The sequence below is a fragment of the Hypomesus nipponensis genome, chromosome 2, assembly GCF_054491055.1.
Source record: "Hypomesus nipponensis isolate SF chromosome 2, ASM5449105v1, whole genome shotgun sequence".
Classification (NCBI taxonomy): domain Eukaryota; kingdom Metazoa; phylum Chordata; class Actinopteri; order Osmeriformes; family Osmeridae; genus Hypomesus; species Hypomesus nipponensis.
The window spans coordinates 6,526,485-6,540,795 of NC_140362.1; the positions used below are offsets into that span (position 1 = coordinate 6,526,485).

Genomic DNA, 14,311 nt, shown 5'->3' on the forward strand with positions numbered 1-14,311 from the left:
CCCCCATCTCCAGGCATCACCACTAAGTTCCACCGGCAGTATGTGCCCATCTTGGACGGCAACATGCTTTGGACACTAGCCTTCAACAACAGCATCAAAGACAAGACCCCTATGGTTCTCCTCCATGGCTTCGGGGGCGGCGTGGGCCTGTGGGCCCTCAACCTGGAGGCCCTGTCCCAGCAGCGGCCCGTCTATGCTCTGGACCTGCTGGGCTTCGGCCAGAGCAGCCGGCCCCACTTCCCGCAGGACGCAGAGCAGACAGAAGCTCGCTTTGTGGACTCCGTTGAGCAGTGGAGGGCCAGGGTGGGCCTGGAGTCCATGATCCTGCTGGGGCACAATCTGGGAGGCTACCTGGCTGCCTCCTACTCACTCAAACACCCTGACAGGTAAACAGTTTACAGACTAACATTCCAAAGAGGTTGGAGACCTCTTTCATTTTGAGACGCAGTAGTCAAGCATGATGTGTTAGGTGTTAAGTTATCACATTTGTATCATGTTATATTTACTCGTCTCGTCTCGTCTCGTCATCTTCCGCTTGTCCGGGGATCGGGTCGCGGGGGCAACGACCTAAGCAGGGAGGCCCAGGCTTCCCTCTCCCCGGCCACTTCCACCACCTCTTCCTGGGGGACCCCGAGGCGTTCCCAGGCCAGCCGAGTGACATAGTCCCTCCAGCGTGTCCTGGGTCTTCCCCGGGGCCTCTTCCCAGTGGGACGTGCCCGGAACACCTCACCAGGGAGGCGTCCAGGAGGCATCCTAATCAGATGCCCGAGCCACCTCAGCTGGCTCCTCTCGACGCGGAGGAGCAGCGGTTCTACTCTGAGCCCCTCCCGGATGACCGAGCTTCTCACCCTATCTCTAAGGGAGAGCCCGGACACCCTGCGGAGAAAGCTCATTTCGGCCGCTTGTATTCGCGATCTCGTTCTTTCGGTCACTACCCATAGTTCGTGACCATAGGTGAGGGTAGGAACGTAGATCGACTGGTAAATAGAGAGCTTCGCCTTTCGACTCAGCTCCTTCTTCACCACGACGGACCGATGCAGAGCCCGCATCACTGCGGACGCCGCACCGATCCGCCTGTCGACCTCGCGCTCCATTCTTCCCTCACTCGTGAACAAGACCCCGAGATACTTGAACTCCTCCACTTGGTTCAGGATCTCCTCCCCGACCCGGAGATGGCACTCCACCCTTTTCCGGTCGATAACCATGGCCTCAGATTTGGAGGTGCTGATTCGCATCCCAGCCGCTTCACATTCGGTTGCGAACCGCTCCAGTGAGAGCTGAAGGTCACGGCCCGATGAAGCCAACAGGACCACATCATCTGCAAAAAGCAGCGACCCGATCCTGAGGTCACCAAACCGGACCCCCTCAACACCCTGGCTGCGCCTAGAAATCCTGTCCATATAGGTAATGAACAGAATCGGTGACATAGGGCAGCCCTGGCGGAGTCCAACCCTCACCGGAAACAAGTTCGACTTACTACCGGCAATGCGGACCAAACTCTGGCACCGGTCGTACAGGGACCGGACAGCCCCGATCAGGGAATCCGGTACCCCGTACTCTCGGAGCACCCCCCACATGAGCCCCCGAGGGACACGGTCGAACGCCTTTTCCAAATCCACAAAACATGTGTAGACTGGTTGGGCGAACTCCCATGTACCCTCCAGGACTCCGCGGAGGGTATAGAGCTGGTCCACTGTTCCACGGCCAGGACGAAAACCACATTGCTCCTCCTGAATCCGAGGTTCGACAATCCGGCGGACCCTCCTCTCCAGGACCCCCGAATAGACTTTCCCAGGGAGGCTGAGGAGTGTGATCCCCCTAAAGTTGGAGCACACCCTCCGGTCCCCCTTTTTAAAGAGGGGAACCACCACCCCGGTCTGCCAGTCCAGAGGCACTGTCCCCGATGTCCACGCGATGTTGCAGAGTCGTGTCAACCAAGACAGCCCTACAACATCCAGAGCCTTAAGGAACTCCGGGCGGACCTCGTCCACCCCAGGGGCCCTGCCACCGCGGAGCTTTTCAACCACCTCGGCGACCTCGGCCCCAGAGATAGGAGGGCCCCCCCCGATGTCCCCAGACTCTGCCTCCACGTCGGAAAACGTGTTGGTGGAATTAAGGAGGTCTTCAAAGTATTCCTTCCACCGATCCAGGACGTCCCCCGTCGAAGTCAGCAGCGCACCGTCCCCACCGTATACAGTGTTGACAGAGCACTGCTTCCCCCTCCTGAGTCGCCGGATGGTGGTCCAGAACCTTTTTGAAGCCGTTCGGAAGTCATTCTCCATGGCCTCGCCGAACTCCTCCCATGCCCGGGTTTTTGCATCCGCGACCGCCAGAGCCGCGTTCCGCTTGGCCTGCCGGTACACATCAGCTGCCTCAGGAGTCCTACCAGCCAATAAAGCCCGATAGGCCTCCTTCTTCAGCTTGACGGCATCCCTCACCTCCGGAGTCCACCACCGGGTCCGAGGGTTACCGCCGCGACATGCACCGACCGCCTTGCGGCCGCAGCTCCGGTCAGCCGCTTCAACAATGGAGGCCCGGAACATGGCCCATTCGGACTCAATGTCCCCGGCCCCCCCCGAGACATGATCGAAGCTCTCCCGGAGGTGGGAGTTGAAGCTCCTTCTGACAGAGGGTTCCGCCAGCCGTTCCCAGCAGACCCTCACATTACGTTTGGGCCTGCCAGGCCTGACCGGCGTCCTCCCCCACCATCGGAGCCAACTCACCACCAGGTGGTGATCAGTTGACAGCTCCGCCCCTCTCCTCACCCGAGTGTCCAAGACATGCGGCCTCAAGTCCGACGACACGACTACGAAGTCGATCATCGAACTGAGACCTCGGGTGTCCTGGTGCCAGGTGCACATATGGACACCCTTATGCTTGAACATGGTGTTCGTTATGGACAAGCCGTGTTTAGCACAGAAGTCCAACAACAGAACACCACTCGGGTTCAGATCGGGGGGGCCGTTCCTCCCAATCACGCCCCTCCAGGTCTCACTGTCATTGCCCACATGAGCATTGAAGTCCCCCAGGAGGACGAGGGAATCCCCGGGAGGAGCGCTTTCCAGCACCCCCTCCAGAGACTCCAAAAAGGGTGGGTACTCTGAGCTGCCGTTTGGTGCATAAGCACAAACGACAGTGAGGACCCGTCCCCCCACCCGAAGGCGGAGGGAGGCTACCCTCTCATCCACCGGGGTGAACCCCAATGTACAGGCACCGAACCGAGGGGAAACAAGTATTCCCACCCCAGCTCGACGCCTCTCACCAAGGGCAACTCCAGAGTGGAAGAGAGTCCAGCCCCTCTCAAGGAGACTGGTTCCGGAGCCCGTGCTGTGCGTCGAGGCGAGGCCGACTATATCTAGCCGGAAACTCTCTACCTCGCGCACCAGCTCAGGCTCCTTTCCCGCCAGCGAGGTGACGTTCCACGTCCCTAAAGCTAGCTTCTGCAGCCGAGGATCAGACCGCCAAGGCCCCCGCCTTCGGCCGCCGCCCGTCTCACACTGCACCCGACCCCCATGACCCCTCCTGCGGATGGTGAGCCCACTGGAAGAGGGTCCCACGTTGTCTCTTCGGGCTGTGCCCGACCGGGCCCCATGGGAAAAGGCCCGGCCACCAGGCGCTCGCCATCGAGCCCCACCCCCGGGCCTGGCTCCAGGGGGGGGCCCCGGTGACCCGCTTCCGGGCAGGGGCAACTGGGAACCATTGTTGTGTTTCTTCATGGTTGGTTTTTTGAGCCACGCTTTGTCTGGTCTTTCACCTGGAACCTGTTTGCCTTGGGAGACCCTACCAGGGGCATAAAGCCCCCGACAACATAGCTTCCAGGATCACTAGGACACGCAAACCCCTCCACCGCGGTAAGGTGGTGACTCACGGAGGGTTATATTTACTAAATTAATATTTTTTATTATTATTATTCGGTTTACCAACTTTATCACCGACCTAATCTACTAATCCCAACTGTGTTATCCACTCATGACTCCCCTCCTTCCTCTGTGTTGGACTGTGTCCTCTCAGCCATATCTGGTAGTGTGGCTCACAACAGGGGGTGCCACCTTCAGATCTGTAGACAGTGTCTCCCTCACCATTCATGCTTGGAGGCATCCTGGCAGTCATCAATGGGTCAGTGGCCTTAAGAGGACTGACAGCACAGCACCTGGATTTACTTTCAAATCACTCTTTGGCTGTCCAAAAAAGGCAGGGATTCTGCGATAGTGATAGAGATGGCAGGGGATTGTGTTGGCAGGTGGTTTTAATGTAAATGCATGCTTGTTTGGGTTGACCTCTTCTTGTGGTCTTGCGCAGGGTGAAGCACATGGTTTTGGTGGAACCGTGGGGCTTCCCCGAGAGGCCCGACACGGCTGAGGAAAACCGGCCCATCCCAGTGTGGATTAAAGCCCTGGGGGCTGTGATCAGTCCCTTCAACCCCTTGGCCGGGCTCAGGCTGGTCGGCCCGCTCGGTAAGAGATCAGCACAATCTTCCAAAGACGTATCTAAACACCCAAAACTTGATTTTATTATTATTTTTTAGTTAAACCCCTATTCAGGCATGGCTAAGATCATCCATTCTGATACTGATTCCAGCAAATCTTTCTGCTTCTGGTGTAAAAAACGAAAGTGCTTTTTTGAGGTAGCTAGCCTGGTCCTAACCAGACTCTCGTACATTTCATTTGTACAGAGTCTGGGCTCGCTCCATTGACAAGCATTAATTTCCTTGAAGGCGGGTACTCTGTTGAAGTTTAAAACTATTGGATCCACCCAGAGTCACTCTGGATCTGCCATAACCAATCGCTAGCGTTCCACTTAGCCAACTCCTTCACCACTAACGGAGCTAGCTGGAAAATCAAACGAACCCTGTGGAGATCAAAGATTGTTTAACTTTAACTTCTGGATATGCGGCAGTGTTCAAACAATGGACCAAATGGCTTTCCTCGCATCTTTCTCCGCCGCCATTACGGAACTACAACTCAAACTAGCGCACAACATCAACGTCATCGTTCTCAGCCACTCCCTCTGTTTGCTAATTGGACCGGTAAAAAGTTTACTTGAGAAATCTGACTAATATACCTAAAGACCAGATGCAGTACAGAAGCAAACTGAAAATTGAGCAGAAGTACGTAGGAGGGCTGAGCCAGGATAACGTATCACAGGGAGGGGTTGTAAATGATAATTGTCCGTCTTCATTATCACTGCAATCTTTGGAGGAAGTCTGAGAATGAATATTCAAGAAAAATCTATTTTTATTAACAAGGGGTGGGCTATGGCTATGGTGTGTAGTTACTATTTCAGAAACACTTTCATATAGTGCGATTATAATTATATTATGGTTACATTAACTTTTATGGACGTACATAGCAGTACCTATAGTAAAAAAAATGTAGTTGCATAATAACTGCTATGTAGTTAGATTTCATGACAGATATTACACAAGTGAAACTTGTACGGAAGAGGTTGTGCTTTCCAGGGGTAAGTAAATGTTAGGCCGAATCCCAATACTACCCCTTGCCCTTAGTTTACCCCAAGCCCTTGGCCCTCGAAACTGAGGGGTAAGGGCTACATACCCCTAACAAATGTAATCTAGCACGTATTGATATCGCCAAAGCAAGTTGTGTTACGCAATGATATCAAACAAAATGCGGTGCTTATGGAGTTTAGTTAAACCTGTAGACATGCTAGTCCGAGAAATGCGGGACTGTTGTGCAAATCAGCAATGTAACCAGGGGCGCTGCCATGAATTTTGGGTCCCATGAAAAAAAAAAGTGATAATTTCTATTAGTTTCTTTATTTTTGTCAGTCAGGGGCCCTTGGAATTGTCCTAACCTTTCCCCCCTATACGGTGCCCCTGAATGTAACGTTAGCGTAGCAAACTAGCAAATAAAAAAAATGTTTCAATTAAGAACATGTTTGCAATTATGTGTACAGGACTGTGTATAGCACAAAACAAGACTAATTTTTAAATCAATTATTTAAGCTGAAAATATTACATTTATCGGACACTGTATGATCTGGCCGCCATTTTTGCCAGTCGCGCAGGATTCACATAGCCTACCCCTAGGTTTCAAGTAAGCTCCCGTTTTCACTTGGTTTAAGGGGTGTATACTAGAGGTGTGAATTGACACTGATCTCCCAATTTGATTAAAGCCATATAGGATATTTAACTTGACAGAATGCATTAAGATACTGTATAGTTCCATATAATACCGTTTTCTATATTACTAATTTCTATATTAATTATTGACAAACGCTGTGACGACATGCCACGCTTAAGCGACTAACATGCACAATTCATAACGATTTCATAAGGCAAAAGGCTAACATTTAAATCATAATAATCATAGTTTTGGCTCCAACAGTAATTTTTTCATCCAAAAATACAAGTACCTTGTAGTAAGATAAATAAATATTTAAATAAATAATCTTTATTATTTAACAAAGTCTGAATACAACAGACGGCATTATTAGCAGTATTGAAAAAAGAGTTGCATCAATCCTCTGAGTTTCTGGCCCAGAGTTTGCGTTTTCCACGGCAGGTGTTGTTGCTAGCAGCTCAGGATGGAAACGGCTAACGTGATTCCTAAAGTTGGTAGTGTTCCCAACGTATTAAATTTTGGTGTGACAGGCTTTGAATATTGCATGCGATGTATCCAGTTTGTGCTTCCCATACTGTTGGTAAAATCCGAAATTAAGTGCCATATCTCACCTTTTAAAACACTTGGGCTGTGTCTACTACCGCGCACTTTACGAAGTACACTGCAATACAGTGCACTGTTTTTACATATTCAGTGCACTTCGTTGCTGATAAGTGCTGTCTCAAATGGAACACTTGCGTTAAACACTTGGCGGAAGTGACGGACGCAAATCTGCTTGCGACACCCGCGAAACCTGACTAAATGAACGCGCTTCTCCACCCCAAGTGGAAAAAGCTGCCGGAAAGGGCTCCTCCTTTTCTGCTACTTAGCCAAGATGGCACCCGTTTAGGGCGAGTAGTGTCCATCGTTGTACACTGTTTTTTTGGACAGTTTGCAGTGCGCCATCCGGGTAATTTCAGTGCACTGAACTCTGTTGGTTTTGTGAGTGATGCGCCCTAAGCACTGAAAGTCAGTGCTCAAAGTGCACAAGTGCGCGGTAGTAGACACAGCTTTGGAGTTTGGTTGGTTTTTAAGGACCATCTCACAACCACACTCAGCCATTTTGCTGTGGCACATATGCGAATTGCGACGAATGAAGTCAGGTAAATGAGACCCAGATGAGACTAGAGCATATCATAGGTCTAGATGAAACGGGTCAGGCTACTGAGAATGTTATTTTTCATTTGAATGTTTATGCCGCGGCCTGAAAACTAACGAGCAACATCATTGCGCTATAATCTATTATGGTCGGCCACTGCATCGATGCAGCATCGTCCATGTCCGCATCGCGATGCATCGATTATTCGATTAATTTCAACACCTCTAGTGTATACCCCTTCGTCTTCGTCACTTGCTCTCACGTGAACGCACAAAACTAAGGGCTAGGGTTAAGGGGTAGGGGTAAGGGGTAGTATTGGGATTCGGCTGTAATCTTTATCTTGATCTTTCAGTTCCCCTTTACAACATCTTACCCTTCACACCCCAGCCCTCCTCCAAACTGTGCCTTTGAAAACTTTTGTATTAACGTATTCCTCTTAAATGGTACACTTAATACTGTGTCATTACATTGCAATTCCAATGTACCTACAATGTTTTTACGACAGCTAATGCTGTGTAGTTACATGGCAGTTTATGTTCCCTCTGTGTGTGCGTGCCTGTGTGTGTGTGTGTGTGTTTGTGTGTGTTTGTGCATGAGTATGTGTGTGCTTGTGTGCATGAGTATGTGTGTGTTTGTGTGCATCCGTATGTGTGTGTGTAACCCAGGTCCTACTCTGCTGCAAACTCTGAGACCAGACTTCAAGAAGAAGTTTTCATCCATGTTCAATGACAACACAGTCACAGAGTACATCTACCACCTCAATGTCCAGTCTCCCAGGTACCTCCCTCTTGCTCTCTCTCTCTCTTCCCCTCTAGCTTGCTCACTATCTCTCTATCTCTCTCTCTCTCTACTGCTTCAGTTGTTGTGTTGTTGATTCACATTGTTACTCAATTATTGTGCAGTGATCAGATGGATTTTGAATAAAAGCTTCATTGCCCCCCCCCCCCCCCCCCTAAAATGACTGCTAACATAATTCCACTAAGTCATGTCATCAGCACAGGGGAAAGTGTGAACTAGCCAAGGGAAATCACTCTTATCATTCTGATTGGATTTTAAGAGCAGATGAATTGCTGAAAAAGAATGTACTATTTGCATATATTTAACATTTTCGCCCAAAAAAGCTTTTAAAACCTTGGAAATGTGCATCCTTGTTTTCCAGTGTTCCATAGAAACGTGAAAAACAAATCCTCAAATACTGAACCAACAAACTGAAAAACACAACACTGCCAAAAACATATGACCACGACTGTATATCTATAAATTATCTCTGTACATCCAGTTTATAAATTGTAGGTTTATCTATCACAATTCAGTCGTTATGATGTGTCGCTGCAGTGGGGAGACGGCCTTCAAGAACATGACTGTTCCGTACAGCTGGGCAAAGAGGCCCATGCTGCAGAGGGTGGCCCGGATCCGGCCAGACGTCCCCATCACCGTCATCTATGGCACACGCTCCAGCATCGACGGCAACTCTGGCAGCACCATCAAGGAGTTGAGGCCAAACTCCCACGTGGAGGTCATGGTGAGCCCTTTACACGAGGAGAGATAGATATGATGAACCTGGTGAGATTACATAAGACTAACATGGATGTTGTGTGTGCGTGCATGCGTGCGTACGTGCGGCCCCTGTGTTTTCTCTACCCCTCCTCCAGTCCATCCGTGGAGCCGGCCACTATGTGTATGCAGACCAGCCAGAGGACTTCAATCACAAGGTGCTCCAGGTGTGCTCCAGGGTTGAATGAGGAGGAGAGGGAAGGGGATGGAGGAGGGGCTTACCTCAGTCAGACAGGTTCCCAACAGCCAGCTTCCTTTTACCCTAGTACTCACCGGAGAAGCAGGACATAAGATAAGACAGACCAGTGGTGCTTTTTAATGCCAGTTCAGGTTTTTAATACCAACAGTGCACTGTTGTCTCAAGGCCCCGTCACACCATAACGTTCTGGTCAACGTTCTATGACGTTAGAGGAAACGTTGGTAATCGTCCATGGTGGCTGATATAGCGCTGGTATAGCGCCAGAAGAGCGTTGTGTGGACGTTGGTGACGCTGGTAACCGTTGGTGATTGTCTGAGAAGTTTTGAACATGCACAAAAGTTCTCATGGAGACCAGCGTTCTTCAACGTTTAATTTTAAACGCAGGATAACTCTGATGAACGTTTGTGGAACGTTTGACTAACGTTGCACGCGTTTGGCTATCGTTAGTCAGTCGTTACCCTAGCGTTACTTGGTTGTTAGTCATCGTTTGCGAAAGCAAACTTCATTGTCATCGTTTGCTTTCATGACACGTCCTCACGCGCTAATAGTTTTCAGGTGTGTCTTACTTTGTCGCTGTTACACGCTCCTCATGCGTCCGTCCCACGCTAGTCATGCGTTATAGTCACACATTAGTCACACGCCAGATGTGTCCACCTCGCCTTAGAATGCTCAAAATTGAACGATTAGAACTTTCAGAGAACGCCAACCAGAACGTTATGGTGTGACGGAACCTTCACTTAACAGTACCTGCTAGAGATCAAAATATAAGAGGATTTTTTACTTGATTACCTGTTTTGCCTTGTTATTGTATGACACGGTAAACATTTATTTTACAGTGCTCCTTTAATTTATCCGGTCATTTTTACATTTTTGTGTGTGTGTGCCAGTGATTTTGAATACATTTATTCAACAGTTCTTTTTAGGATGATATGGCATTTATTGTAGTCAATTCCACCTTTGACCAGTTATTTGTATGTCCTTTGAACTCAGGCCAGTCAGACAATCTGAGCCTCTATATTGATGTTTAAAGATTAAAATAAACTACATCAATACACTTTATAAAGATAGTCTGACACTCGGGTAATATGGAATTGCATTCCATAATAACTGAATCTATGTTTCCTCTGTGCTGATATGGCTGACACTGTGTACAATGTCATTCTGAATAATCTCGACAGTATATGCTGTCTCTGCTTGGTCTTGCAGGCCTGGGTGGGTGTGTGTCTGTGTGTTGGTTGGTGGGTGGGTGGGTGGGTGGGTGCGTTGGTGTGTGTTTGTATGCGCTAATCTGTGCTCGTGTGTAATTTGGGTATTGATATTCTGGTACCCAAATTTCCTTATGTCATTTTATCTATTAACATATCACAGTTTCCATGACTTTGGCCATGAGATGACCCCAGAAATATCTTGGAATGCCTTTTGATTGAATCTCAGATCTACCTCACTCCACAGCACTGCCACAGTAAAATACCAAAGGGCTTTTCGGGTGTACCTGTTCATAGGGATACACAATATGTGGTTATCTAAACGGCATTTCAATAAACATGAAATTAGGTTTTTGTCAGATTGTAGACTGCGATAAGTTTGCTGATTGGGTATGTTGCTAGTTTAACTTGAGCTCTGCCTGCTCTGTGGACATCATGAGCCGAAGGCTGAGCTTCAAATGTCTCACTGAGATTTTTGGGTACTACCAATCACTGTTTGGAATGTTTATTGTTATTCTCTGCAATTGTGAAAAACCAGCTCATAAGTAAATAAATGAAGATATTAATTTGATAGCGTTTGTAGAAGTTATTTTATTTCCTCTTTCCAGCTTATCTCTGAAACAGCAATACATTTACAATACGTACTATACTATACATTACTATATATATATATATATATATATATATATATATATATAGTTTTTTAGCTTTCAGGAAGTTTGTGAACTTTGAGTGTCCCCTAGTGGTTGGCGAGTGGTATCACATACCATATTCTAAAATCACTCTGAAGCTGAGGGTTTTATTGTGAGCATATTTATATAAGTAATGATTGTAAAGGTATAGTATATATATATATATATATATATATATATATATATACTATACCTTTACAATCATTACTTATATAAATATGCTCACAATAAAACCCTCAGCTTCAGAGTGATTTTAGAATATGGTATGTGATACCACTCGCCAACCACTAGGGGACACTCAAAGTTCACAAACTTCCTGAAAGCTAAAAAACTAAGTGCTACACATTCAAGCAAGTCACTGAAGGTCACATTTACACCACTAAATCACCAAATAAAATAAGTATATGGACATTTGTAAGTATTAGAATGAATGATAAGTATTATATTGGCACTGAGAAACGGAAAGCATTGGCACACAGTGCTTTGGGGAGGTCTGTTGCCAGAAAATGAGGGCAAAACAGGACAGCATGTTCGAAAATTCTGTTGTCCATTCTGGGTGCCAGAGAAAGGATTGTGTTCTTCCCATAAACAGTCCTCAAATCCGGCCCATCTTTTTGCAAGTTTAAAAGTTTAATAGAGAGATACTCGCTTTCTGACATCCTGTATTACTAGCTTATCACCACAGGATCAATAAGAAAATCTGCAACCTCATGTGAAGGTGTTCCAGACTCATAAAATGCCTGGATGGATTTTGTTTCTGTTTCCTCCAACCTGCAAGACAGTATAAGTTCTGTGATTTTAATTACCCTTTTTAGTTCAGCCAAAGCTGCTGGTTGCTGAGCAACATTGGGGCCTATTGTAGGTGTAAGATGGTTTGGACATTTGTGTTTTACGGTGATTTACTGCTTTCCGATTTAGCTGGATCAAAGTCTTCATTGTTTACCTGAGCGGACATTCCTTCTGCTTCATAAAAAATGTGTTGATATTAGGGCTGTCAAGGAATTACCATATTTATTCGCGATTAATCGCATTATTTCATTTAATTCATCGTGATTAATCGCAAAATTATTCAATCTATTTAATCTGTTAAAATGTTACCCCAACACCCGTCGCCCTGACCTCTGTGGTAATGAAGTCTTTTGAGCGCCTTGTGCTGGCACACCTCAAATCCATCACAGACCCCTTCCTGGACCCACTGCAGTTTGCCTACAGAGCCAACAGGTCTGTGGATGATGCCGTTAACATGGCCCTCCACTTCACCCTACAGCATCTGGACTCCCCAGCATCCTACGCCAAGATCCTGTTTGTGGACATCAGCTCTGCCTTCAACACCATCATCCCCGCCCTGCTACAGGACAAGCTCTCCCAGCTGAACGTGCCCAACTCCACCTGCAGGTGGAACACAGCCCCACTCACCCCCATCACCCTGAGTGACTCCCCAGTCAGCGCTGTGGAGTCCTTCCGCTTCCTGGGCTAACCCTAACTGAACATCAGCTCCCTCACCAAAAAAGCACTACAGAGGATGTACTTCCTACGGCAGCTAAAGAAATTCCACCTGCCAAAGACAATGATGGTGCACTTCTACACAGCCATCATTGAGTCCATCCTCACTTCTTCTATCACCATCTGGTACGCTGCTGCCACTGTCAAGGACAGGAGCAGACTGCAGCGTATCATCCGCACTGCTGAGAAGGTGATCGGCTGCAATCTGCCTTCCCTCGAGGATCTGCACACTTCGAGGTCCCTGAGGCGAGCGAGGAAGATTGTGGCCGACCCCTCCCACCCTGGACACTCCCTGTTTCAGCTACTCCCTTCCGGCAGAAGGCTGCGGTCCATCAAGACCAAAACCTCACGCCACAAACAACAGTTTCTTCCCATCCGCTGTTGGCCACTTTAACAAGGCCAAGGACTCTCACTGACTTTTAATCACAAGCTGCACAATGACACCCTGCACATTGTAATTTGCGCTATTGTATCGTTCTCTTGCACTATCATTTTTTTAGGTTAAATTGTAAATTATGATTATTTATATTTTATTTGATTCCCCTTAGTATTAGCTAGACCCCCCTTAGTATTAGCTAGACTTTGCTCCTTTTGTATAGTTCACATATTTAAGTTTTAATATTCCTATGTTTAATGTATGCACCTCCCTGCCAAAGTAAATTCCTTGTTTTTAGTGGAAATAACATTAAAGGGGTGTACTTACAAACTTCAAATAGGCCTAACTGGATGATAATGTCTATAAAACAAGTTCAGATCGAACACAACTGCTGTTTAAAAAACATCCACAAAATTAGACTTGTTCTCGACAAACCTGCCAACTCTCACAGTTTCGCCGTGTGACACGCATTTCAACCATTTCTCACGCTCTCACGCCACACCTTGTGTATCTCACGCTGAAAAGGCAATGCCAAACAAGTAGCCAAGCTAACGTTGTAAACAGTAACGGACGACGCGCAGGTTAACGGAGTGAAGCAACATTGGCGCGCAAATTCGCCTTGTGGGGGGGGGGGGGGGGGGGGGGAGTTTTGCGAGTTTTGTATGCCACATTACCGGAGCGAACGCTGCTACTGCTAACGCTGCTGCTGCTAGCTGTGTGCTTTGCTTGCATGTGATAGTTTAGTCTGGAAGTACTCCGGTGATAACTCAACTCAGCCTGACAATCAGTACACACAGCCTAACGGCCAATTTAAAGGGGCAATTTACTGGGTTTTGGGGTATTTCACACTGTTCCTTAAGGTCTCCGAATAGGGTATGTAACATTGGTTGGGTTGAAAATGGCCCGGGTGCTCTTCTATGCCCCCTGATAGATCCTCTGAAATGTTCCCGGGAAAAAACACGAGCTTTTCTCCTTTTATGCTATGCTCATTAATATTTAGATGAGCTGCGCGCCGATTGGTTGGTTTTCAACGAGTGAAGCTGGGGAGCAAAAACAACACGGCCAACAGCAGCACTCACTGAAACACCGAAGGTGGAGACTTGAAATAAAAACGCGCAAATAAATGTATTATGTCTACACAACACTGTTTTCAACAGATTGACTACATATCATTTGAAATGATAACATTACTTGTTTCCACTCCTGTTGTTGAAGCAAACTGGATTGACTTGGGTGGGTAGAACGTTAGGCTTAGCAACCAAACCATATTGTGATTCAACTCGGCTTCAGTTAGCTAGCTAGCTCGAGATATCTTGCTGAAAAATAACCTGACAAAGATCTGGACAAACATGCATCTTTAATTGTAGATTTACATGACACGGGTTATTTATTTGAATGAAACACAGTCAGCAACATGAAACAACGTTAGCCCCATTGCCAATAAACTGCTAAATGATCACACATTCTACCTATGCTCTTGCGTTAGCAAGCTAAATTAGTTTACATGCCTACTACAGTCTAGGTGTTACTAGTAACAGTTAACTACTAGCAATGCTAATGT

The 14,311-nt window shown here is 47.4% G+C and overlaps 1 protein-coding gene across 1 annotated transcript in view; it reads left to right on the forward strand.

Annotated features, from left to right (window-relative positions):
* The window catches only part of abhd5a (abhydrolase domain containing 5, lysophosphatidic acid acyltransferase a), a 12,044-nt gene extending 1,841 nt beyond the window's left edge, over positions 1 to 10,203 (forward strand). The window contains exons 4-8 of the mRNA XM_084703944.1: positions 14 to 386; positions 4,300 to 4,454; positions 7,887 to 7,998; positions 8,557 to 8,743; positions 8,874 to 10,203. Coding sequence (XP_084560070.1) covers positions 14 to 386; positions 4,300 to 4,454; positions 7,887 to 7,998; positions 8,557 to 8,743; positions 8,874 to 8,963 — 917 coding nt within the window. The 3' untranslated portion in view covers positions 8,964 to 10,203. The remainder of the gene's footprint in view (positions 1 to 13; positions 387 to 4,299; positions 4,455 to 7,886; positions 7,999 to 8,556; positions 8,744 to 8,873) is intronic.
* The last annotated feature ends 4,108 nt before the right edge of the window (positions 10,204 to 14,311 follow it).